Here is a 23872-nt window from a genome sequence, read left to right on the forward strand (position 1 = left end):
ACAACAACAGAGTGCACCTTCAGGGGTGAAGTCAACCCACTGAAGAGTTATAGCTCCTGCTGTGACTGGAGAGACTGATGCAGGAGAGAGACATGTTTTGTTGCAGCTGGGGCAGACGAAGGCACCCAGTTGTGTTGCAACAGATGCACCCTGGCATTTCTTCTCTCTGCACTGCTCCCTGCAGTCATCCCTCCTCTGGTCACTGCTACAAATGCACAGCGATCTGCAAGGGATTCTCACCCAGCAGGGTTGCTGCTGCCCAGGGGCGTCTTACCCATAGATGTTAGTGGCGTGGGGCACCAGGGCACCAGATTTTGGAGGGCGCCACAGGCTGAGAGTCTGGGAAGGAGAGTCAGGAGGCACTCCCTTCCCCGCTCTGGGGCAGCCCACTACTCTCCTCTCAGCCACCCATCGGAGAGCCCTGCGTCCAGCTCAGTGAAGCCCCTTCACGTCCCCTCCTGCCGGGGTGCCTGGTTGCCTGACGGGCGCGATGTGACGGTGAGGCGCCCCTCTCTGGCCTTGTCGTGGCCTGTGCACCTCCCTGCAGAGTCTGCGAGCGGAGCAGGGAAGCGCCCTGTGCTATCCCGGCACCTAGCAAGGACGGCACAGCTGGCAGGCCACCTGATCTGCTTGCTGGCCCTCCTGTGGCGCAAACTCCCCCAGGCGGGGGCTGTTAAGGGGCACCGGGCGCTTAGAGGGAGGCTTCGCGGGAGGTCACCTGGGCTGCGATCTGGGCATCTCCTACATGCAGTGCCGAATGCACGTCGGACCACGCGATGTAAACGAGCTGGACCGAAGTGCCCCCCTCCTTAAAAAAAGGTTGAAAACTCTGGGAAACGGGGGTTGGGCGCCGGCAGAGAGATATTTGTGTCAGGTTTGCAGACACCTCTGGCACGAGTCAGTCCATTGGGTCCATCTTGCTCAGTATTGTGTACACTGGCTGGCAGCAGCTTTCCAGGACTGAAGGCAGGGAATCTCTCCGAGTCTTACACAGAGATGCTGCCAGCAGGGTATTAAACCTGGGAGTTCTGCATGCACACAGCCTTTAGCCACCACCCTTTTAGAAAGGGATGCAGGAGCCCCTCTGCCCCCAGACAGCCCATGAATGCAGAGGACACCTGACTCCACTGCTTGGCTTTGTACAAGAGAGACAATGGGACATGGGTGGGCCCCAAGTACCTCTCTCCCCCAGTGGTCAATGCAGAAGGATGCCAGTTGATGGGGATTGCAAGTGAAGGCAAGCGTGTTGTTGCTGCTTCTTCCCTTTGGGGCCTCTGGTGGGCCAGTGTGGAAAACAGTGTTGGACCAGATGGGCTGCTCTTACACGTCTCGATTCCACTTTTTAGAGCTCTGCGTACGGGGCAAGTCCTTAAGAGGAAAATGTCTGCAACAGCGCAAGTTCAAAGGACTTTATTCGAAATCCAAAATAAAATGAAAATGAAAAACATTTTAAGCAGGATAATTATACATAGCAGGACACATTTAAAAATAAGACCACTCTGTACAAAACCAGAGGCTGTCCAAAAACAAAGTCTTAGGAGGAAGAGGAGGAGGAGGATCTCAAGGAGGGAACTGGAGCTCGGGCACTAAACCACTTCCAAACTGGGAGAAAAATATTCAGCAGAAGGAAAATTGCTATGCAAACAGTGCATTTGTTGATAAAAGAGCAAGATGCACTTCAAAACAAAGCACAAGTTTTTGTTTTGCTTTTTTTAAAGGCAGGCAGCTGTTTGCACTGCAATCCTTCTTAGGCAGAAATGCCCTGACTGTGGGACTGTGCTAAAATTGTTGAGAGTCTCTGGGATCCTGAAAGCGCAGACCCTCCTCTGCTTGGAGATCTGCCCTGTTGCCTCCCGTTGATCAACTGTGACAGACTAGAAGGGAAGAAAGCATGTCTGGCACAGAGAGAACCGCCAGGATTATTTTCCTGTTAAAATGGCTTGCAGAGAATCCCAACTGGGGTCTTTCTCCCCACAAAAACAAAAAACATGTGCATAGCACACTGGAAAACAACTTACAAGCAGCCAGTCCACAGTTGCACCACACTTAAATGATGACAACTTTTGGTCAATGGGGGAAGGTCATAGGTCAGCGTTAATTCTTGAGAGGGGATGTTGGCGGAGGGATGGAGAGGAGTTTAAAGTTGCTGGAGCCTTTTCGTCCTGGATTCTGGCCACTCTCTTCTCTGTAGCAACTTCCCAAGTAAATCACGAACACTTTTGCCCCAAAGGTATCAGACCAAGTCTCCCAATTGTGTGTAAAGCACAATTCGTCTCACCCCACCAACCCCAGCATTTGGAAGCTCATTTGAGGTCAACTACTCAAGTCCAGCTCCTCCTCCTCAGTAGCGCGACAACACAGCCCCGCTGTTGCCAGGATGGGGTATTGTTCAGTAGGGGGTGAGCAGCTGGTCTGGAGGGCTCCAGTGTCAGCCTGCGGGGAAAACCAGAGTCCTTAGGGCCAAGAGGTCTGCAGCTCCCGCAATGCCCCCCACCCCACAACAACTGCCTGTCACCCCCATTTCCTGGGCTCAGCCACACTGTTTCTTCATGCCCCAACCCCCCAACCCAGGAACTTTATTATTTTAGTTACTCACTGAATTTATCTCCCACCTTTTCCTCCAAAGTGGTGTGCATAGTTCTCTCCCTCAATTTATGCCCTCGAGGTAGGTTAGGCTGAGAGAGGCACCGACTGGCCCAAGGTCACACCAAGGGTGTATCATCCTGGCCCAGTGAAGATTCGAACCCTGGTTCCCCCAGACCCTGGTGCAACACTAACGACTACATCACCATCACCACCACGACCAGGGCTTGCAGAGTGTCCTTCTTCACACCCAGTGCTGGGACACCCAGTGAGAAAGGAGGAGAACATACGAGCCTGCTAGGGAGGTGTGGAAGACCCCCCGTCTCTGCTCAGATAAATCTCGTGACCTGCAGGAGCAACAAGGCATGGCTTCAGAATCAGCCCGGCCAGTGAACTGACTCAGCTTCTGCAGCCAGTCGGGAACAGTCGATAGATCCAGTGCCCTTTTGCTTCAGGTAGCGCCAGAGTTGAGCAGGATGAGTCAGGGGCCTCCTTCACATTGCCGCACCTTCTATATAGGGCTCATTCTCTCCTCTGCCTCCCTAAGATTCACTCAGACCCCTTCATATACAGACTTCCTGGCACTGCTGAGCACCCCCACATCCATCACTATGGCCCAAGTACTCCAAGCAGCAGGCCAGATGCAGCTGCCCTTTTAAAATTACCCATAATGCCCCTGAACCTAGCATTGGCCTGGGGCATCGTGGGAAACGAAACAGGTGGCCGCAGCCAAAACTGCTTGCCAGCTTGGGCCCGGTGACGGAACAAGGAAGCCCCCGTTCTCTTGCTGCCTTATGTGGAGCCAAGTCCAGTGCCTTCCGGATCATGCTGGACCCTAAAAATGCGCAGCAGCCAGCTGAATGAATGGCCAGGGATGCTGGGAGTTGTAGTCCAGAAAAGGCCACGGGTCTCCCCAATCCCTGCCTTAGATCACAGAATCACAAGAGTTGGAAGGGGCCATGCACTGCAGGAATATTTCGCCCAGTGTGGGTCTTGAACCCATGGCTATGAGATTAAGAGTCTCGTGCTCTACCAACTGAGCTATCCTTCCTGTGGCAATCGGGGCTGGAAGAGAGGCTTCCCCTTCTCTGAGGAACACAGGAAGATGCCTTCTATCAAGCCACACCACTGGCCCATCTAGCTCAATACTGCCTACACTGATGGGCAGCAGTGGCATGCCAGGCTCCTGCTTCTGAATGCCGGTTGCTGGAAACCACAGGAGGGGAGAAAGTGCTAACGTGCTCCAGTCGAACGCTTCTGTGCTTCCCACAGGCAACTGTTCAACCACGATGCTGGGCTGCTAAGCGGCTCATTGGCCTGACCCAGCAAGCTCTTCATGTGGTTGGGGACATTCCCAGCCCTACCTGGAGATGCTGCCAGCAGGGACCATCTGCTCTGCCACTGAACTACATCCCTTCTCCAAGGAGACACCCCTGCAGGATATGCCCCTCTGGCCTTTAAGCACAGAACACCCCGTCAGAGCCAAGCCAGGCCCTCGCCAGAGCTCACCTCTTCCTGGACAGAAGGGTCCTCTGCTCTGAGGTCAGCAGCCGCCTCCTCTTGCAGCAGTAGAGATGGGGCTGGGACCTCCTGGTCTCCTTCTCCTCCATCCTCTTTCAGGCGCTTTGCTTTCAGGTCACAGGGAAGGGGCTCTGCCCGCCGCTGATGGGCACCTTGCTTGCCCTTCAGGACCTCCTCAAGGCCTGCTGCCAAGACCATCTTCTGCTGGGCACACCTGGTCAAATCTGCCGCCAGCTCAGTAGCCTCCTGGGACATGGCTTCTATCTTTACCCTCAGCTGAGCTATGTTGGTCCTGACTGTCTCCAGTATACCATTCTCCTTCTCATCGTCGCTGTCATCGTCGTCGTCGTCGTCCTCCTCCTCCTCGTTGTCGTCATCCTTCTCGTCGTCGTCGTCGTCGTCGTCTTCCTCGTCCGACATGTCATTCTGGATCTTCAACTGGGCTTCCAGCTCTGCCAGCCTCTCCTCCTCGGCCTCCATGTCCCGGCGGGTCTCCTCACACCCCGCACAAACATCTGTCACCTAGGATGTCAAAGGAAAACTCAGAAAATATGTTTGAACAGGGCTCACAGCTGCTACAGCTCCCATTAACACCTCTCACCACTGGCCACCCATGCTGACTCTTGGGACTGGTGGGAGTTGGGGGCCAACAAGATATGGGGGGCCATAGCTGAAGCAGACCGTCACCTGTTTGCTGCCCCTGCTGCCCTCCTCACAACCTGGCCTTCTCTGAGCACACATAGGGGGAGTCTGTGGCCCCTTCGCCAGCTATAGCTGGGCTGCAGTCTCAACCTTCCCTGCCCATGAGCCATGTTGCTCCGACAGGAACGGTGGCGGCCCTGAAGTGTGAATGGGGCCCCCTTTGCAACCAGCAATGACATATGGATAACCATTGTTATCTTCTCCAATGGGATTCCATGACAGATCACATTAAAAATAAACCACATTTCATATTTTTCTTAAAATGGCTGTACAGTGGTACCTCGGGTTACAGATGCTTCAGGTTACAGACTCTGCTAACCCAGAAATAGTACCTCGGGTTAAGAACTTTGCTTCAGGGTGAGAACAGAAATCGTGTTCCGGCGGTGCGGCAGCAGAGGGAGGCCCCATTAGCTAAAGTGGTGCTTCAGGTTAAGAACAGTTTCAGGTTAAGAATAGACCTCCGGAACGAATTAAGTACTTAACCCGAGGTACCACTGTACTGGATTATCTCACATGTCCAAGTCGCTGGTATGAATGAAAATTTCCTCTGCCTTATCATTTTCAAGTTACCGCAACGGTCCACTTTTACCACGTCAGTGCTACTCACGCTTTGAGTAGTTGTTGAAATATATACAACAACAAAATAATCAGAGCCCTACTCTCACGGTTTGTCTAGCTCAGTGTTGCCCACACGGCCTGGCAGCAGTGGCTCCCCGGGGTGCAGGCAGGAGACACTCTCAGCCTTACCTGGAGACATTGCTGCGGATTGAACCTGGCTCCTTCTGCAAGCCAAGCAAGGGCTCTGCCACAGAGTGGTGGCCCTCTGTTAAGCTGCCCGATACAGAGGCAGATCCCTGGTCCTGCGAGCTCAGCATGGTTGACACTGACCGGCAGCTGCTCTCTCCAGGAATTCAGGTAGGGGAGTCTTTTCCCAGCCCTCCCTGGAGATGCTGCTAGTGGGGACTGAGCCTGGGGCCTTCTGCATGCAGAGCAGGTGCTCTAGTGCTGAGCTGCGGTCCTTCCTCCACATAGCACAATGAGGGTCACGATCCCCACCAGTCTGGGCCTGCCTATCACCTGTGCACTGCCGTTCCTCCCTGCCTAACTCTCCAAAGCTGCCTCCCGTTTGTTTCAACAGCAGGCAAACTCAAAAAGCTGAACTTGCACCACAAGGCTCAGAAGGGTCCCCTATTAGATGCCCATTCCCCCACCAGCTCATGAAAGACTAGGTCCCATATCTTGCCTGTTGTTGCCCCCCACCCTGCACCGCCCCCCCCAAGGAGCAAAGCCTGCTCTCACCTTCATCTGAAGCATGTCTAGAAGGGATAAGTGGTCCTGGATTTTTTTCTGGGGAACAAGACAGATATAGGCGTGAGGATTGGAATCAGCGCCCACAAAGGCCATCTCCCCGATATAGCCAGCACCCCCCCTTGCAGTGAAGGGACAGACACTCAGGACCCCCATCCTCACACAGAGAGATCAGGAAAGGCTGCCTGGGTGGCTTAGGTAGTGGCAAGAGAACTTTTGTCAGGGGTAAGGATGTTGTTTTCCATCACTACCATCCCTGACCATTGGCCACACTAGGTGCTGAGGGAGGTGCATCTAGGCTCCCTTGTGCCCTTGGCAAGGAGTTGCGCCTGGCCTCCCAGAGCAGCCGAGGAGCAGTCCGGGGAGTGTGCAAGCAGGCACCTAGCCAGAGTGGAGAGGTGCGATTTCTGCGCCCCCCCCCCCGGTCTATGCCATTGGCAGGGTCCAACCCTACGCCTGCCATCTTTCAAAGAAGTTTTTTTAAAAACTATTTTTGGGAAATTTGCAAACAAGGGTTGCCATATGCCCAGGTTTTCCCGGACATTTTTTTGTCGATTGTCGGGGATTCCGCCCGGATGCTCTTTTCGGCGGATGAATCCTGGACGTATGAAGCAGCCTGAAAAATCTCTGCTCCTGGCAGATTCTCTTAGTCAACAACCTTGTTCAAATCATGCCTCCTACCCAGCAGTTCCAAGTGCCCCTTTAAGGATCCAGCTCTAAGAGCTACAGGAGCACAGGGTGACAGAAGAAATCAATGGAGTCCAAGCTCAGAATCTCCCCCCCCCCCCCGCTCCCCATGTACCAAGGCTCCAGGTGAGACACTCCTTCATTTCAGCAGTTAGACAAGGTGTGCTCCTGGGGCATTTGAAGAAGAAATAAACGCAGCAGCAGCAACAACAGAAGCACGCTGCCTTTCTGGGACCCATGTCTGCCTATGCCGGGCCACAAAGTGGGGAATCCCAGCTTATATATCTGGGGAAAATAAGGGGCCTCCAGGACAGAGCTGGAAGCCACCATTTTGCAATCCCAGAGGAAAACCCCACTGCGACTTCCCTTAGTTGCTTCCCATTCACCTTTTCTCCCAGGAAAGACATTGTAGAGAAAGAATGAACACAAGAGGATATAAAGGCTTCAAAGAAAGAAGGAAGGAAGGAGGGAGGGAGGAGGGAAGTGTTGCACGCCCCCCCCATCCAAAGAGCCATCCATCCACAGCAAGAAGGTGGGAGGGAAACTCACCAAGTTCTTCTCAAGGAGGTCAACTGTCTGCATGCTGTCTGTACACCTAGAAAGGGAAATCCAGTCAGTGTCCTGAAGAGAAACAACAAATTTTCAACCCTGAAGCAGGGACTGAGAAGATGAGGCAGGGCTCCGCTCACAGAGGAAACGACACTTTTACCAAGGCAAAAAGAAGTTTTAGTTGCAAGCAAAAGGGGGAATGAAACGAACCAGCCACACAAGCAGTAAAACTTGGGGAGGGATGTGTTGTGAAGAAGTCTGAGATTCCAAATTCATCTCTTTTTCACATAAGCAGCCTCCTTCCCCATACCTTTTTATTCTGTAATTTATCTCTTCTCTGGAACCCACAAATATACCTTCGCTTATAGATTTCATTCTTGCTGCTGGAATAATTTGTGCTGCATTAGGTGTTTCTGTGCTGCGTTTTCCACAGACATTCCTCCTCTCTTATCACATGGTACCCAATCATTTTTACGGCACTAAAACTTTTTTTGGTTTTGGCTTGTGGACAACTTCAAATATGGGTTGTTTTCCATTTCTCATTCTATACTTTTGGCCAAAAAGAAAACAGTGAGAGTCAGCCTTCACTATTACATATTATATTTAAATCATTATTTTAGGCTAGACTTGTATTTTATTCAGATTTTCCAGTATTCTCTATCCTGCATGCCATATTGCTCTCCACTACTTTCCATCTGAAATTGATTCTATTTCCTAGAATTCCACTCCGAATTTGGAGCTCTGTTCCTTTCTTAAACTAAAATGCTATACAGTCAGGACACTTGGAAATGTTATAAATGTTAGCCAGAGAGTTGGTAGAATTTAGGTGGGCTAATGTAGTTTAAATTGTAGTTAATTTTAATCTTGCACATTGCAATCCTTACATATTGCTACAAGTTTTGGGTGCCAGCGTTTGTGGGTTCAAGGCACCCATAATTTATAGAGTAAATGTGAGGTATTAATAAATGCTTGGAGTCAGCCTGGGTGCCAGATGTAGATATAGCAGTGCTGAATCAGCTTCCTGACCAGGAATCACCTGGGAAGAACCATCATGTAGTACAAAAGAAGGTGGTACTGCCTAATAGCGGATGCGGTATGGTGAACGGGCAAAGGCTAGGTTTAGGATTTCAGGCTTGGATGGCAAGGGAAACTGTGGCATTTTGCAAGAGGCTTGAAAAGCAAGGAAGAAGGAGGGCCAGTAGAACTCTTGGTGGGCTGGCTGGAGCAGGCTGTAACAAAGGGACAGGCAGCATGGCTGGTTCCTCTGCTTGCAGACCTAAGCCTGCTGCTCCTAACAATAATAGAATCATAGAATTGTGGAGTTGGAAGGGACCATGAGGGTCATCTAGTCCAACCTGCAATGCAGGAATCTTTTGTTCAACGTTGGGTGTGAACCTACAATCTTAAGAGTCTCATGCTCTACTGACTGAGCTAATTGATTCAGAAGACCAAATAATCTTCTGCAGATATGAATGCTCTGAACCCTCTCTCCCCTGTAGACTCAGGTTGTGTGTGTGTGAATAAACCATATTATCATAAAGACACTACAGTTTCTGCTGTGCCTAACTTCCAAAGGAAACACAGACCCTGGGTAAACGCCAAGATGATTGGAATCTCACGCAGCTCAGAGATTGGGGTGGTGTGTACCAATATACGTAATGACCACTTAACAGTCTTTCATTCTTATTTTCTTACATTTCCATCACATTTCCCTTCTGCATTTTACAAAAGTACATTTACATTTTCCTTCTCTAAGATTTGTTTGTGCCTATACTCTGCTTTTAATTACTTTTAATATTGAAACAAAAAAAATTAAAGTCATATATATATATATATATAGATATATATAGATATATATATGATATAAAGATATATGATAAATGTTCATAACTGCATATATAAACCACGTCTGAAACCCCACAGAAAAAGTCCTGAAACCGTTTTGTCCCTCCCAAATTGACCTCAAATATTTCTCTGCAAGGTCGAAGGAAAATGGAAAAGCCTCCCAATTGTCTTTTCCTTCACAAACCCTGTCTTAAGGTTTCGTGTGCATGCACACTTCTTCAGATATCTGAAGAAGTGTGCATGCACACGAAAGCTCATACCAAGAACTAACTTAGTTGGTCTTTAAGGTGCTACTGGAAGGAAAAAAAAAATTTTTTTTTTGTTTTGTTTTGACTATGGCAGACCAACACGGCTACCTATCTGTACCTGTCTTAAGGGTATGTCTGTGTATGAATAGGGTGAGCCTGTGACCTGGCTCAGGAACTAAGTATTTGTCGTTACAAAAGCCTGGCCAGGTTCCCCAGGGTATCCAATCAAGTAACCATTAACAGGTAACCTGTTGCAACAGTTTCAGTAAAGATCAGGCTAACAAGCTGCTTTGCTTCTCAATATTTTCTGGTTGGCCTCTGTTATTTTCTCCGACCGATGGAGAACCTACAAAGGACTTTATAAGGGCTCTTGTGTCCCCCATAAGGGAATAAGGGCAGATTTTTGTTTATTACATATTCTTTCTGGATTATGCTTCCATCGTTCACAAACAAATGCTTCTAACAACCTTGTTTAATATAAAGCTCTACAAAACTGATTCCCGCCTCTGGTCACACCCAGCGGCAACTCTCTTCTCCACTGGAACAAACTGCAAACCTCCCTTTCCCACCCACTCCAATCTCTTCACTTGCCTGTAACTCCCCATCCTCCCTCCCCAGAGAGGTTTACCCAGGGCAGGGTTGCTGCAGTCTTTACTTCAAGTTTCCTCAGGAGTTGAAAAAAAATCATGCTGTTTCCAAAGCCAGAATTTTTATATGGGTTTGTGTTTTTACAGTTACCGCTTTAATTTATACCGTCTATGGGTGCAATAAACACGCACAATTCTGTATGCCAGAAGCCATTCTGGGAACTTGCCCGTTGAAATGCTGCCCCTGGGTATCAATTATTATTATTTTTTGAAAACAATTTTTTTTTTCTTCCAGTAGCACCTTAAAGACCAACTAAGTTAGTTCTTGGTATGAGCTTTCGTGTGCATGCACACTTCTTCAGATACACTGAAACAGAAGTTGCCAGATCCTTCTATATAGTGAGAAGGTGGGGAGGGGTATTACTCAGAAGGGTGGTGGGAATGGGTGATTGGCAGATAGCTGTGATGAGCCTGTTGACGACTCTTAACGACTGCAATAGGTCTTACAGGAAAAAGCAAGGGGTGAGAAGGTTTATTTTTTGCATAAACCTACAGGCTGAAGCGCACGGGCTGCGGTTGCAGGACAATTTCATTTTAATTAATCAGTTTATTTATGGAAGTACTTATTAAAGTATTTATGCACTCCCCCCCCCCCGCGCATAAAACACCAGAGCGGAGAAAAGCAAAGCAAAAAAAAACCACACATAAGACTTCGGAATGTTTTGCGGGTTTTTCCCACGCCCGCAGAACGCAGCTAGCCAATCAGAGCTCGACCCCCAAAGCCCCGGATGTTCTCCTGCCAGGGCGGCGTCGGCGTCAACTGCCCTCACAGCCAGTGACTTTGTCTCTGATTCTAAGGGAAGCTAGGGATCCCAGGCGTCCCGCCCCCGAGACAGGAAACGCCCTTCTAGCACTGCCAAGCTCTATGGCGGTCAAGCCGCTTACCCGTCCGCCATCTGACTCCTGCTGTAACCGGCCTTTCGCTCCGCCTCTCCCGACCTCTCTATTTGAATCATCCCTCCCGTTTCCCGGCATCCCCCGCGCGCCCTGAAATGGTGGCAGGTGGAGCGCGGAGGATGCCGGGAAGCGGCTTGTTCAAAAGGGAGCCCCTCCCTGAGGACGACAAGCGAGAAGCTTCGGCTAGAGCGGCAAGATGGCCGGTGGTTACAGTACAGAGCAGCGCTTCCTGTTTCTTGTGTGACGTCTTCTTATTGCCTACTTTAAAGGGGTCAAAGCTAGCCAGCTGCTCCTTAGGAGGGCGCTATGGGACCCTTTTTAGAGGACGAATCCAAGGGGCAATTAGCCTGTTTGGCTTAAGACAATTGGTTTTCCCCTCCCACCCTTTCCCCAGAATTTCCGCCCTCCCTTCCCCACAGGTGGGCGGGGTTTGCTGCACCTGGGCTCACCTGGGCAGGTGCCTCACACCTGCTTGAGCCAGCCTTTTTTTTGGTATATATTTTTTATTAGTTTTTTAACATATCATTTTCAACAATAATTAAACATACTTTTACATCTTATTCAATTTTTTGACTTCCATCAATCCTGTCTGAAAATTTTCCAATCTAATCTCTCAGTATGTGTTTCTTATCTTCCCTATTACATTTCAATCTCATAACCAATATCTCTTATCTTTTTCTACTTTGTAACACTTCGTATATTTCTCCTTACCAAACTTCTTGTAATCCTACTAGCGTAATTTGTTGATTACAGTCGCTCTTCAAATAATTCGTATATTTCTTCCAATCTTCTGTGAATCTCTGGTCGCGCAGGTTTCGAATCCTTCCTGTCATTTTGTCCAATTTTGCATAGTCCATTAATTTCGTCTGCCATTCTTCTTTCGTCGGAATTTCTTCTTGTTTCCATTTCTGGGCTAACAACACTCTTGCCGTGCTTGAGCCAGCCTTTGACCCACCCTTGCCCGGGAGGACAATGGACGGCCGGCCAGGGGTGGGGCTAAGGCCAAAGAAAAGAGGCTGACCCCGTTGTCCAAGCCTCTTTTGGTTTTCTTCCTTCCAGGATCACCCACCCACCCACCCTCCCTCAAATTAATAATTTCTTGCCTCCATATAATTTCATCCTAGGTCAGCGGGCTTCAAGTTAATGATACGTTTCCTTACAGGCTAATATTTTGCATTCCAGGTCAGCGGGCACTGCTACGGTCGTAAGACAGGGTTTGCGTGTGCCCACAAACAAGACAATGCAACACAGGAATATCAGGCTCTGTTTAAAAAACCTTGGATGAGTTCCAGTGTTCTTGTTATGTACTGAAGTTCTCACCCTGGGCCAGCAGGGGGATATTGTAGATAGTTAGAGAGAGGGAGAAAAACTTTCCCATCCGGTCCATCACCCTATTCTCACAGTGGCCAACAAGATGCCCATGATGGGAAACTCTCCATCAGAATTTGAGCACAACAGCCCTCTCCCCTCCTGTGGTTTGCAGTAACCTGCTTTTGTGGTTTTCAGAAGCATTGCTGGCTATGGTGGCAGAGTATAGGTATCGTGGCTAGTGGCCTTTGATAGCCCTCTCCCCCCTGAATTTATCTAATCCTCTTAAAATGCCATCCAAGTGGCCACCTCTGCCCTCCTGTGGCAGTGAGTTCCATAGTCTGACTATTCTCTGCTTGAAGAAGTACTTTCTTTTATCCGTTCTGAATCTTCCAACACTCAGTTTTGTTGGATTTCCACGAGTTCTAGTGACTTGCCAGCAGAGGGAGATCTTGCACCAGCAAATCACCCCAGCCTGACTCAGGAATGCTGGAGCTTAACACACGCTTTTCTCAAGGGATCCCTCTTCTTCATGGTAATCTTCCAGGATGCAGCCCTGGCCTTCAGTTTCAGCAGGGATGGACGACCTCACTTCAGGGTTCCAGTGTGACCCTTGAGACTGTTCTCAAGCCACACCCCTCACCAGCTCTTGCAAGTCTGGAATGTCCCCTTGAACACTCTGACCTTTTTTGCCAGGCTGTAGAAAGTAGCCTCCTGTCCAAAGAGAAGATTTATTGCTCTGCCACTTTTGCCCACTTCTGGTATGTGCCCCCCTGGAAGGTTTCCCAGAAAGGAAGGTGGCCCTCTGGCTGAAGAAGGCTCTCTCGCCCAGGATCCTGTCATCGCCTCTGCTCCTGGATCCGCTCTCTGTGTGTGCTCTTCATCAGGGGCAAGGCAGCCTAAACAACGGCTGAGCTGCTGCTCTTTGAGATAGCCAGAATCTATGCAGGCCGTATAATTGCTTTGTAAGAATTGCATATAGAGCTTGTGTGTCATGCCTTTTTTAGACTGTCAGGGCAGTCTAAAAAGGTGGCAGGGACCACCTTAATGCTGACTTTTGCAAGCCTTTTTGGTTAAAGGGCGAGGCATTGATAAATTCCTAAAACAAACAAACAGTGCCGATCCCTCTTTTTCTTTTGCGCAACCTCTACCCTTTTGTGCAAGAGTGCTGGTGGCCCCCTGGAAACTTGCCTGCCCTGCTGGTGGGTGCTGGAGTTGCACTCTATGGCAAGCCACCTCCTTGCCCACTGGGCACCATGAGCTGGCGAGAGAGTGGAGAGGAACAGCCCCTGTTTGTTTACCTCCCCTAGGAGCTGGCCCTGATTCATACCCTACTCACAGGGAAGTAGTGCAAGGTGTGGCCTGGCCAGCGTCTTCCTCAAAGCAGCAGCAGCTGTCGCCACCCATCAGCCTGGCTTCCTGGTTCTGCTCAGGGCTTGCTTGAGGCCAGGGTGAATAGTGGGTGGGGTTTCCTTTTGCTTCTTCCTGGGGGCAGGGAGTGCTTTATGCCAGGCCAAAGAGGGTGGCTGCTTTCCCCAAACACACACACTTGTTCCTTTAGCAGAGCTGGGGCAGGCTGAATTCCAACAGGTGCAGCTCACCCACACAGAATATGGTGTGTTTAGAACTTTAGATGCCCCTCTCCAAAGCGTCAAGAAAATTTTGCAGGACTGTTTAGCTCTGGGGTGGGTGGGTCAAAAAGGCTCCTTGGCCTTCCAGAGGCAACATAGTTAGGGTTGTAGCCAACCAAGTCACAGCAGACCCATTTAAATTAATGGACCTATGTTAGTCATGTCTATGGATTTCATTGAATCTACTCTGAGTAGGATTGACACTGGCTGACTGCAACACGTAGGATTGGGGGGAGGGAGACAGTGGGTTCTGGCCAATGTTGCTCCTGCTCAGAGTAGTCCCATTGAAGTTAACAGACAACATTAGCTTAGGCCTTGTTACTTTCAGTAGGTCATCTGTGAGCAGGACTGAGTTTACTACAGCCCAGAGTACTGGAATATATGGGCTCTCCCAGGGTTTCATCTAACAGTCCTTTCCTCTTGAGCTCTCGTTTGCTATGAGAATACAATTGTACCTTGGAAGTTGAATGGAATCCGTTCCAGAAGTCTGTTCGACTTCCAAAATGTTCGTAAACCAAAAGGCGGCTTCTGATTGGCTGCAGGAAGCTCCTGTAGCCAATTGGAAGCCCCATCGGACATTTGGGTTCCAAAGAACTTTTGCAAACCGGAACACTAACTTCTAGGTTTGCGGTGTTTGGGAGCCAAAACGTCTGAGCACCAAGGCGTTCAGGATCCAAGGTATGACTGTACAGCCTCCAGCTTTGTGGACCCCTGAAAGGCTGCCGGGGACTAATAGGAGGAAAAGGCACCATCTTCTGGCTTCCATCCCAGAGGCATCTGTACTGGATGCCTGGTTAGATGCCCAAACACACCCCTGGATTGATCCTGCAGGAGTTGCTATGGAAACAAAAGAAGGCTGCACTTGTTGAATTTCTGCCTGACAGGAAGCCAGTCTAAACCACAGGGGCCCAACTGTCCAGAGGAGCCACTGACACACTTTGCAATGCCAAGGCCAGGCCCTGGAAGAAGATGGAGCAATGATGAGGACAAAAAGTGCCTCTGAGCATGCATTGAGCAACCACATCCAAAACCCACATCTCTAGGTCTTCTTTGGAAAGGAATCATATCTCCATCACGGCTTGAGGCTGCTGTTGCGCCACTGGCTCATGATGTCATCACCACCCTGTTTCACTCTGCGTGATGTCACCGCATAACCATGCTCCCATCAGTTGCGTGCACAATTTCTCATCAGGCCAGATCACCAAATGTTTAAAAAGCAGCTCGGCTGCCTTTCGGCTCCACCCAACGATATGCGTCAGGAAGGCTTGTGGCAACATGCAAAAGCCTCGTTTTCCGTAAGGCACGGCAGGTGCCCTTTTGCCACCCTCCTCTTCAAAGAGCCCTTAGTTTTCTAGAGACCCTTTCCCAGCCCCTTGCTCTCAGAGCTGCTACACAAGACCTCCGCTGTCAGCTAACTCCAGGAATCTCTTCCGCAAAGGACAAATCCAGGCCAGATCTTGGAGGAGCTAGAACAAGCCAAGGCTGTCATTGTGCCTGCAGCTGGCGAAAGCCATATGACATATGTGTAGCCTTACATGGCATCTGCTGGCCAGCCAGGGCAGGCCTCCCCGCTCTGCCTGGACCCCTGGAGAGGCGTCCTTAGGCAGTGCAAGGAGGACCAGCACTGAGTGAGAAGGACCAGGAGGAGGACTTGGCTTCGGACTTGGGGCAGAGCAGGCTGGCCCATTAGGGCAAATGGGGCACTGCCTCATCCACCCCAGTCTGCCTATCTTAAGGGCTCCCTGCGTTCTTCCCAACCAGACCCAAAGGGCACCAGCCACCAATGAAGGGGATTTTTGCTGTTATCATCACCTGGATAGGAACGCAAAACTGGCATCCAAGGTTACGCCACGCTATATGGTGTCCGTCTTTATTAAAAAACGATTGAATCATTGTGTCATCCTTTTCAAGTCAAGGACTCAGCTTCAGTCACCAACAGCGTCTTCTCTGCTTCCCCGGGGAGATGCTGCCAGCCAGTGTTGACCAACACGGTACATGAGGCATAAAGGTTCATTTTCTTCCTATGTTCTGACTGCCGTTGGCAGGCCTGGCTGAGGAAAGAAAGTTAATTTGGTCGTTGGTTATGGAAAGCTGAGAATGAGAAATTAGATGTGAGTCTGGCCAGCTGGAGTCAGGAAATAGCTGTGTTGACCAATGAAGAACAAAATCCAAAAGGAATGTTAGGGGGATACTTCCAGGGGAGCAGCTATGTTCATCTATTGGAAGTAACAGACGTTCTTGTGCAAAAGGTTTATTAAGAATAATTAGTAATCTGACTTCTAAACTTTGCTTATTTTATGTATCTCTGTGTTTCTGCTGTGATAACTGGGCTTGAGGTTTCAGACTTCTGCATTCTTGTACACTGAGCTGCTGCTGCTGCTACACATTAGTCACAGCCTTTGGCCAGGACAAACAAACATAAGCTTTAAAGGGAAGCAATTTTATTACATAAGATGCTTTTGTGGACGAGGTGCTCCTCAGGTGCACAAAGCTGGCAGGAATATATAAGCGGGCGGGTGAAGAGGAGAACATTGGAGATGGTGGAGTCAAGAGGTGATGAAATGCCAAAAGGACAGAGAAAATCCAGCTGAGGCTTAGCATACAGATGCAAAACAAGCACACAGAGCATTGCCAGCAACAGCAACTAGGAGTAATAAAAACGCCTGTTAACACCTGTAAGAGAAGCAGGGAACGGTTGTTCTGATTTCTCACAGTGCCACTTCCGAGGAGCAAAGATGCCCCTTGACGGAACCAGCCATCTTTCCTGGCCCTGGTTGATTCATTCTTGTTTTTATTGATTTCTTCATCGCCTTGCCATCTCAAGGCAAATTGCCCATGTGATAATTAGAAACCACGGGGGGAACAAAAACAAGGAACACATTTAAAACCAGACTGAAACCCCAACAAGTCGGCACTTGTGGCAAAGACCCCTTTACCTTTTTTTTTTTAAAAAAAGATATTTATTGAAGTTTTACAAAAACATAAATTTTAAAAGGTCATATAAAAAGAAAAAAATACAAAAAAAATAGAAAAATACATGAAAAAGAAAAAAGAAGAATAAAAACAAATCCATTTTTTGTAACCCTAACTCATTATCTTATTTCCTTGGCCTCCTCACACCTCCCCTTTTTGTATTCCCATTTAAGTAGTCAAATCAGCAAATCCTTACCCTCTTTCGTTTATCTTAACTCTTTATCTTAACGTATTATAACTCTATATTTTTATCCATTATCCATTCAATTTTGCATACTCTTGTTGACTTTGTTGCTAATGCCACTTATTTTCAATCCAACATCATTTTAACATTCATTAATTTTACAGTGTTTCTGCAAATAGTCTTTAAATTTCTTCCAGTCTTCTTCCACCAACTCTTCTCCCAGTCTCGGATTCTGCCAGTCATTTCCGCCAATTCCATATAGTCCATCACAAAGACCCCTTTACCCACCTGGGGATGAAGCCATTCAGAACAAAAATGCCTCCAGCTGTTTCCGGAAAGTGTGGACCGAGAGGGGCTCCTGTAGTGTCTTGAGAGGAGGGGTGCTGTTCCACAGAACCATTGGGCAGGGGAAGCTCTTTTGTCAACCAGATGAGAGAGGCTAGGCCCTTGGAGAAAGGCAACTGAAACAGCAGACCTGTCTGCCAAGGGGCAAAACTGCCAATGGCCCATTATCCTTGGTGTGCAGGCCCTGATGCTGCCACAGCCCTGCATCCTCAAATCTGAGGAGGGTCTTTTAACAACCAAGGTGGCCCCGCTGCAAAGCACCCTTGGTCTCTCCACCCTTGGAAGGAAACCCTCTTGCTTTGGGCCTGGACCGAAAGCAGCCCGTAGGCAAAATGCTGCTGCCAGGCGCTCGAGGAGATGGCTGGCACCACCTGGTGCCAAGAGGGATCCTGGCAGGGCTGCTGGGGTGCTGGGCGACCCTGCGGGTGGCACTTTCCACAGCCACAGGTAGCAACAGCAGCAGCAGTGCCAGAACTGTGGAAAAGCTTCCTCTTGCCTGCATCTCCCTCACCGTTTCCCAGATGTGGAGGTGATGAAAAGAGCCTGCCTAGCTGCAAAGGAAGCTGTGTGTGCAGGTGTGTGCGCAAAACCTGTCAGCACGCAGGGGGCTCCATCTGGGGGCATGTCCCTCCTCCGTTGAATGGGAGAGGGGGAGCTTAGCTCCCCTCCCAGGTTGCCTCTCTCCCCACCTCTTGGCCAATACCTTGAGGGCTGGGCACGGCAGGAGGTGCAAGCCTGCGGGCGGATTGGCTTTTAAAGTCGCAGTGCTTGATACATGAGGAGCTGTACCCAAGGAGGGGTCCTTTCCCAGCGAGGAGGTGCCAGAAAAGCCCCTTTCTTTGAACTAGAAACCTTTCGGGCAGCCAGAAGCGCGCAAAGGTTGGCTGCCACCGATGAGCATGGAGAAGTAAAGCACCCTTCAGGGCACTCTTTTCTAGGTCATTGCTTCACATCCTCTGGGCCTAAGATGGGGCGTTTCAGGTAGGCTGAGCGACCCCCTGAGCATCACTCCTGCCTCTCTACAAAAGCCCAGAAACCATCATTCTATGCGGGCAGCACAAGAGCAGGAAGGGGTAACATATGCGGCCCTCCAGATGTTGCTGGACTCCAGCTCCCTTCGTCCTTCCACGCTGGCTGTTGGGAGTCCTGCAACTTCTACAGAGCCACGGGTTTCCCATCCCTGAGCTAGCCTTCAGTGTGTTATAGCAAGCTACCATATTTTTCGCTCTATAAGACACACCAGACCATAAGACACACCTAGTTTTTGGAAGAGGAAAACAAGAAAAAAAATATTCTGAATCCCAGAAGCCAGAACAGCCAGCGGGATTACAGCGCAGCGATCCCGCTAGCTGTCCTGGCTTATGGGATAGCCGCGCACAGCCTCTCCCGGGCAAGGGGAGCCTTCATCCCCTGCCTGGGAGAGGCTGCGCATGGCTAAGGCTCCCCCAAGAGCCGCACTCCCTTTAAAGAGCGGAAAAGCCCCCAAGAGCCGCACACATGCTCCATGCGGCTCTTTAAAGGGAGCGCTGAGCAGAGCCTCCCGCCTGCATTTGCTCCATAAGACGCACACACATTTCCCCTTGCTTTTCAGGAGGGGAAAAGTGCGTCTTATAGAGCGAAAAATACGGCATAACTCCCACCATCATCATCTGTGGCCATCATTGGCCATGCTGGCTGTTGGGGCAGCTGCGGCCCAGCAATGTCTCGCAGGAGGGGGCAGGTGTCCCCCAACCCTGGTTTAAGAGGGTAACCCAAGGATTTCGTTTCATATTTCTGTGGCAAGTCTAAGGGTTTAATAGCTGAGTCAGAAACCAGGAGGTTGGAGCAGTGAGCAATCTTATAACAAGAATTTGGTGGGTCTGGTTTTTTACACACTCTTTGCCCCCCCACCTCCCTTCTCTCCCCAAAGTGTGTGGGGAAAGGACCCAGTCTTCCCCTCCCCACCTGGTTCTAACGCCTCCAGTGATTCCCGTGGCATTAAGGTGCAGCTGGCGAGAGTATCCATTTCTTACTTGCGATTGCATCACACATCAGAAGCAAAAAAGGGCCATAAAAATTGGGGGCGGGGGCCGCGGAATCCAGCGAGTATCATAAAATTTTGAATAGGTTTTATTTATGGTCCAATAAATATGGAGCGCTACAGGCCGCACAGTTTACAAGATGCATAACGCAGATGGGTTTGGATGGGGGGGTGGAGGAATGAAAAACGACCTGTGGTTCCCCCCCGCTGCCCACTGTGGGCTTGTAAATAGTATCCCCGCCGCAGTTTTAAAGGGCTCTACGTGGGACCCTTGAACGGTGATCCATTAAACTCTTCACGGGCCTTCCGTGGGGAGTGTCACGTTTACAAAACCGCCGTTATTCTCAACTCAGGAGCAAACATCCAAAACCGGTTTCCAGGAGGGAAACTGAGGCACTGGCATCTCCTCCTCTCTTTGTTTAAAGAGAGGGATACTTGGGCTGTTTGGTCATGTGAATTTAGGGGCCCAACAAGAATGATGGCTATTTCTGTTAAGTTGTGGGTGAACATATCGGACGACACAGCGATTCTTCAAACAGCTCTTGTTTATTCACAGGCCAGAACTGAACTGAACGGAAGGGTTCAGCCAGCCTGCTTATATAGAGCTCCACTACAACGCAACAGTAACAACTTTCTGTAACTATCCAATCACTGAACGTCACTTTCAATTCCTTATTTGCATATGTGGACCTGAGTGAAAACTATCTACAGTATCCTCCTGCTTGCCCAGGGTGAGAACTTCAGTGCATAACAATTTCCATGTACAGAAAGCCAAGTCGGGAAAAACGCTGAAGACCTCTGCTGAAGACCATTCTGGGGGCTGGAAAAATTGAGACTATTTATGTTTCTGGATGCATGCATGGCAACAGCAGTACCCTTAACAAACTACAGTTCCCAATATTCTTTTTTTGGGGGGGCGGCGGAATCATTGTATGGCATGTTTGCAAAGATGCCCTTTGTTCTTGGGCACCCAGGCCCCAAAGAATCCAAGCAAGGCTGCTTAAAACAGGTTTTTATGATGGGATGGATGCTTCTCATGAATGCAATTTTTTTTTGCAGCATCCACACAACACCATTGACATCAAATGCAGTCTCCATCTCCCCACCCCACCATACTTAATTTGGATTTACATTTTCCAGGAAAAATCCAGTTAATTAAGAACAAAGCAACACCCCGTTGTCAGCAACATCCCATTCACACAATTAGGTTCCTGTCTGGAAATAACCTAAGCAATACAGAGAGCAGTCTTATTCTGAGCCAGACCCATTGATGTTATCTAACACCGAGTAAATTGGCAAAAATGTATAAATCAAAATCAAATCAGTGTTGGAAATGCAAAGAGAAATAAGGTACTTTTTTATCATATGTGGTGGTCTTGTAGTAAGGTTAAAGCTTACTGGGAAACGATATATAATGAACTGAAAAAGATGTTTAAAATAACATTTGTAAAAAAAACCCAGAAGCTTTCCTTTTGGGGATTTTAGGGGTAGAATTATCTAAGTATAGAAATTTATTCATGTATGTAACTACAGCGGCAAAAATGTTATTTACCCAAAAATGGAAAGAAGAAGAAGTCCCGATGAAAGAAGAATGGATACAAAAACTTATGGAATATGCAGAAATGGCGAAACTTACCGGAAAAATAAGAAATCAAGCTAACAAACTTTTCATAAAAGAATGGAAATGGTTTACTGAATATTTACAAACAAACTGTAAACCTATTGCAGGATTACTGTAATAACCTGCAGTTTCATAAGAGTATATATTTAAAGAAGATGAATAAAATAATAAGTTAATTTAAAATATGCAGGAAATGTAAAAAAAAAAATTTAAGGAACTGCATAAAGAAGAGGAAGAAAGTTGAGCTTTGAAATGTTGGAATGATTGTAAAACTATTGACATGTATGTAAGTGAACATCATAAATTAAAAATTAAAAATATATATATACTGAGTCAGACCCTTGGTCCATCTAGTGCAGTACTATCCTGACTGGCAGTAGGATTGAACTTCAGACCTTCTGCATGCCAAGCAGGTGCTCTCTGCCCACTGAGTGGAGACCCTTTCCCCAAAGGCACTTAAGTCCATTGATTTCAACAAGCCTGCCCTGATGAGTATTGACTTGCCTTGGGCATCATCAGCCCATGCTTAACAAATGATTCTGATGCACTTAGAAATCAGGAAATGCATGATAAAATTTGCTTACACGTCCTGGCACGTCCTCTTGCAAGATTTAAGTGGTCAGTTTGAGAAGAACCTGTCCTGTCTCCTCTCTGTTCCTAATTCCACACCTGGGAGTCACCTCTCCTTGCTTTGCTTTCTGAATTAAGAGGTCACAAGATACTTCTCAGCACCTTCAGAACCTTAACTGATCGGTTTCATGAGTTTGAGCAGCTTGAAACAGATTAAGGCACTTACTAGGGCAGGGGTAGGGAACCTCATCTGGCGAAGGGCCAAATGTGGCCCTACATGCCTCCCTGACTGGCCCTCAGGACTTTGCCCAGGCCCCACCTCTCACTGCTCTGCTCCATCATGGTCTTCCCAAGTGTAGAAATCACACCTCTCCACTCCAGCTAGGAGTCTGCCTGCCCTTCTGTGCCCTCTCTGGGACGCTCCTATTCTGTTCTGCACCCAGGTTCTAAATATGAGTCAATGCACCATATTTCTTAAAGTTAGGGCTGCCATACATTCGTAATCTCCTGGATGTAGTCGGGATATGTCCATCAAAAATGGCGTCCGGGAAGAATTTTTAAATGTCTTGGGAAACCCATACAGGAAGGGTTGAATTCTTGGCGAATTTCCGAAAAAATAGCTCCTTTTTTGTGATTTCGCAAAAATAAAAAGCTCAATGGTCGAAAAAAGCTCAACTTCTTTTGTGTCCGGATTTTCACTTCTTGGAATATGGCAAGCTCCATTCCCAACAGGACATGTTGGGTCGCCCAACAGGGCACCCACAGTAAAATGTTTGCGTTGCCCCGGGACCCACAGCCCCTCAGGAATGGCGTCCATGCCCTGAAATCTTGCTGCTCAAGATTGGGGGGAAACACGCAACCTCTGAAGCAATATATTCCGGAGTTTGCTGTTTTTTCCCATGAAAAGCCCCCTCCTCCTTTTTACCCCTGTTATGTACTGAGTTGAATAGGATCCAAAAGGCAGCAGTCTGATTGGTCCTAGAATAGGATTCAGAATGCAGTAGTCTGATTGGTCCTAGAACAATAGGATTCAGAATGCAGCAGTCTGATTGGTCCTAGAACAATAGGGTCCAGAATGCAGCAGTCAGATTGGTCCACAGGAGTCACCCAATCCAGCTCCAGGTGGAAGTGAATCCGCAACCTGATTGGCCTACAGGTGAATCCCAGAATTAGCCAATCACGTGGGGCCCATTATGTAAATAATGTATATAAAGCAGACATTCCGGGGGAACTTCCATTCTTCCTCACCACTATGAGCTGAATAAAGAGCATGAAATCCACTCTCGACTCCGAGTATATTTCAACCCCCTTCCACCTTCCTTCTGCCAGGGGCGCCCAAGGCCGGGGAGGGTAAGAGGGCAGCAAACTACACCTGCAGTCTCTCTTTCTCGCCCTTTTATTTTTATTTTTGCTGCCGGCCCCTCCCCATTGCTGAGGGGCAGAGAGGGAGGGGGGAAAGGCGGGAAAAATGAGAGCGGCTGAAGGAAAATTAGCAAAGCCGTTCAAAAGAAATAGAGAAAATGTAAGAACCGCTGAGGGAAACGAAATCAGATGAGGTGGAGAGGGCTAAGAAACAGGAGGGTGAGAGGAGATAAAGCGGTTGAAAGGGGGGAAAAGATGAAAGTGAGGGAATGCCAGGCTCGAAAAGAGTCTTCAAGAGAAAAGGGATGGCAAGAAGCCTGCCTGAGGCTCTGAAGGGATTTTGTGGGCGTGTGGAATTAAGAAGTCAAGGTGGAAAGGGAAGCTGAGGAAGGAGGAGAAGGCGGCATTTCGAAGCTCAAGGGAAGGGAAAGAGGGAGAACCTGAGGAGATGAGAGTTTGTTGGGTGGGGGGAAAGCAGCGTAAGAAAAGAAGGGGGAAAGAGAGCGCTGAGGGGGAAAACAGCTAGACGAAGGCATGCCAAGAAAGGTCTCACAGAAAGATGAGGGAAATAGGAAGGAGGGTGGCAAAGAAGCTGAGGTGTAAAGAAAGGAAGGTGAGCAGGGGGACATGCAGTGGATGAAGGAAAGCTTCAAGAAATAAGCAGGGAGAGGAATATGAGGCAGGAATCAGGAAGAAAAGGTGGTTAAAGAAGCTGAGGTGGAAAACAAGAAAGTGAATGAAGGAAAGCTGAACGAAAGAAAGCAAGAAAGAGAGGGGTATACTACACTAATGCCTCATATCAAATGCAACTGATCTGTAGAAAAGACACCAAGACCTGGAAAAACAAAAGAGACAATGCACATGCTTTTGT

The 23872-nt window shown here is 48.7% G+C and overlaps 1 protein-coding gene across 7 annotated transcripts; it reads right to left on the reverse strand.

The window, feature by feature from the left end:
- Positions 1–1396: 1396 nt before the first annotated feature.
- Positions 1397–13705, reverse strand: LOC310768188 (uncharacterized protein). 7 transcript variants are annotated; one of them, XM_083625942.1, is made up of 6 exons: positions 10733–10837; positions 7707–7899; positions 7351–7396; positions 6106–6153; positions 4093–4626; positions 1397–2433 (listed from the first exon to the last, which is right to left on the reverse strand). In XM_083625942.1, the coding sequence occupies exons 3-6, from the start codon at positions 7381–7383 to the stop codon at positions 2314–2316; spliced, it is 735 nt and encodes a 244-aa protein (XP_083482068.1). In that variant the 5' UTR covers positions 7384–7396; positions 7707–7899; positions 10733–10837; the 3' UTR covers positions 1397–2313. The 7 variants fall into 7 exon arrangements, with proteins under 7 accessions (XP_083482068.1, XP_083482065.1, XP_083482063.1 ...); XM_083625940.1 differs by lacking the exons at positions 7707–7899; positions 10733–10837 and adding exons at positions 2874–2930; positions 10976–11152 and having other exon boundaries at positions 2304–2433; positions 7351–7422; XM_083625939.1 differs by lacking the exons at positions 7707–7899; positions 10733–10837 and adding an exon at positions 13635–13705.
- Between the last annotated feature and the right edge of the window lie 10167 nt (positions 13706–23872).

Source organism: Podarcis filfolensis, assembly GCF_964270895.1.
Source record: "Podarcis filfolensis genome assembly, chromosome: 8".
Classification (NCBI taxonomy): Eukaryota; Metazoa; Chordata; class Lepidosauria; order Squamata; family Lacertidae; genus Podarcis; species Podarcis filfolensis.

Bases quoted from the DNA above. Each gene is read 5' to 3' on its own strand.
- LOC310768188 (XM_083625937.1), bottom strand. From the start codon at position 11,065: ATGCCGGGAAACGGGAGGGATGATTCAAATAGAGAGGTCGGGAGAGGC. The intron at 7,423-10,975 runs GTAAGCGGCTTG...GTTTCTCTTCAG, and splicing joins AGGAGTCAGATGGCGGACGG to GACACTGACTGGATTTCCCT. The intron at 6,154-7,350 runs GTGAGTTTCCCT...CTTGTTCCCCAG, and splicing joins ACCTCCTTGAGAAGAACTTG to AAAAAAATCCAGGACCACTT.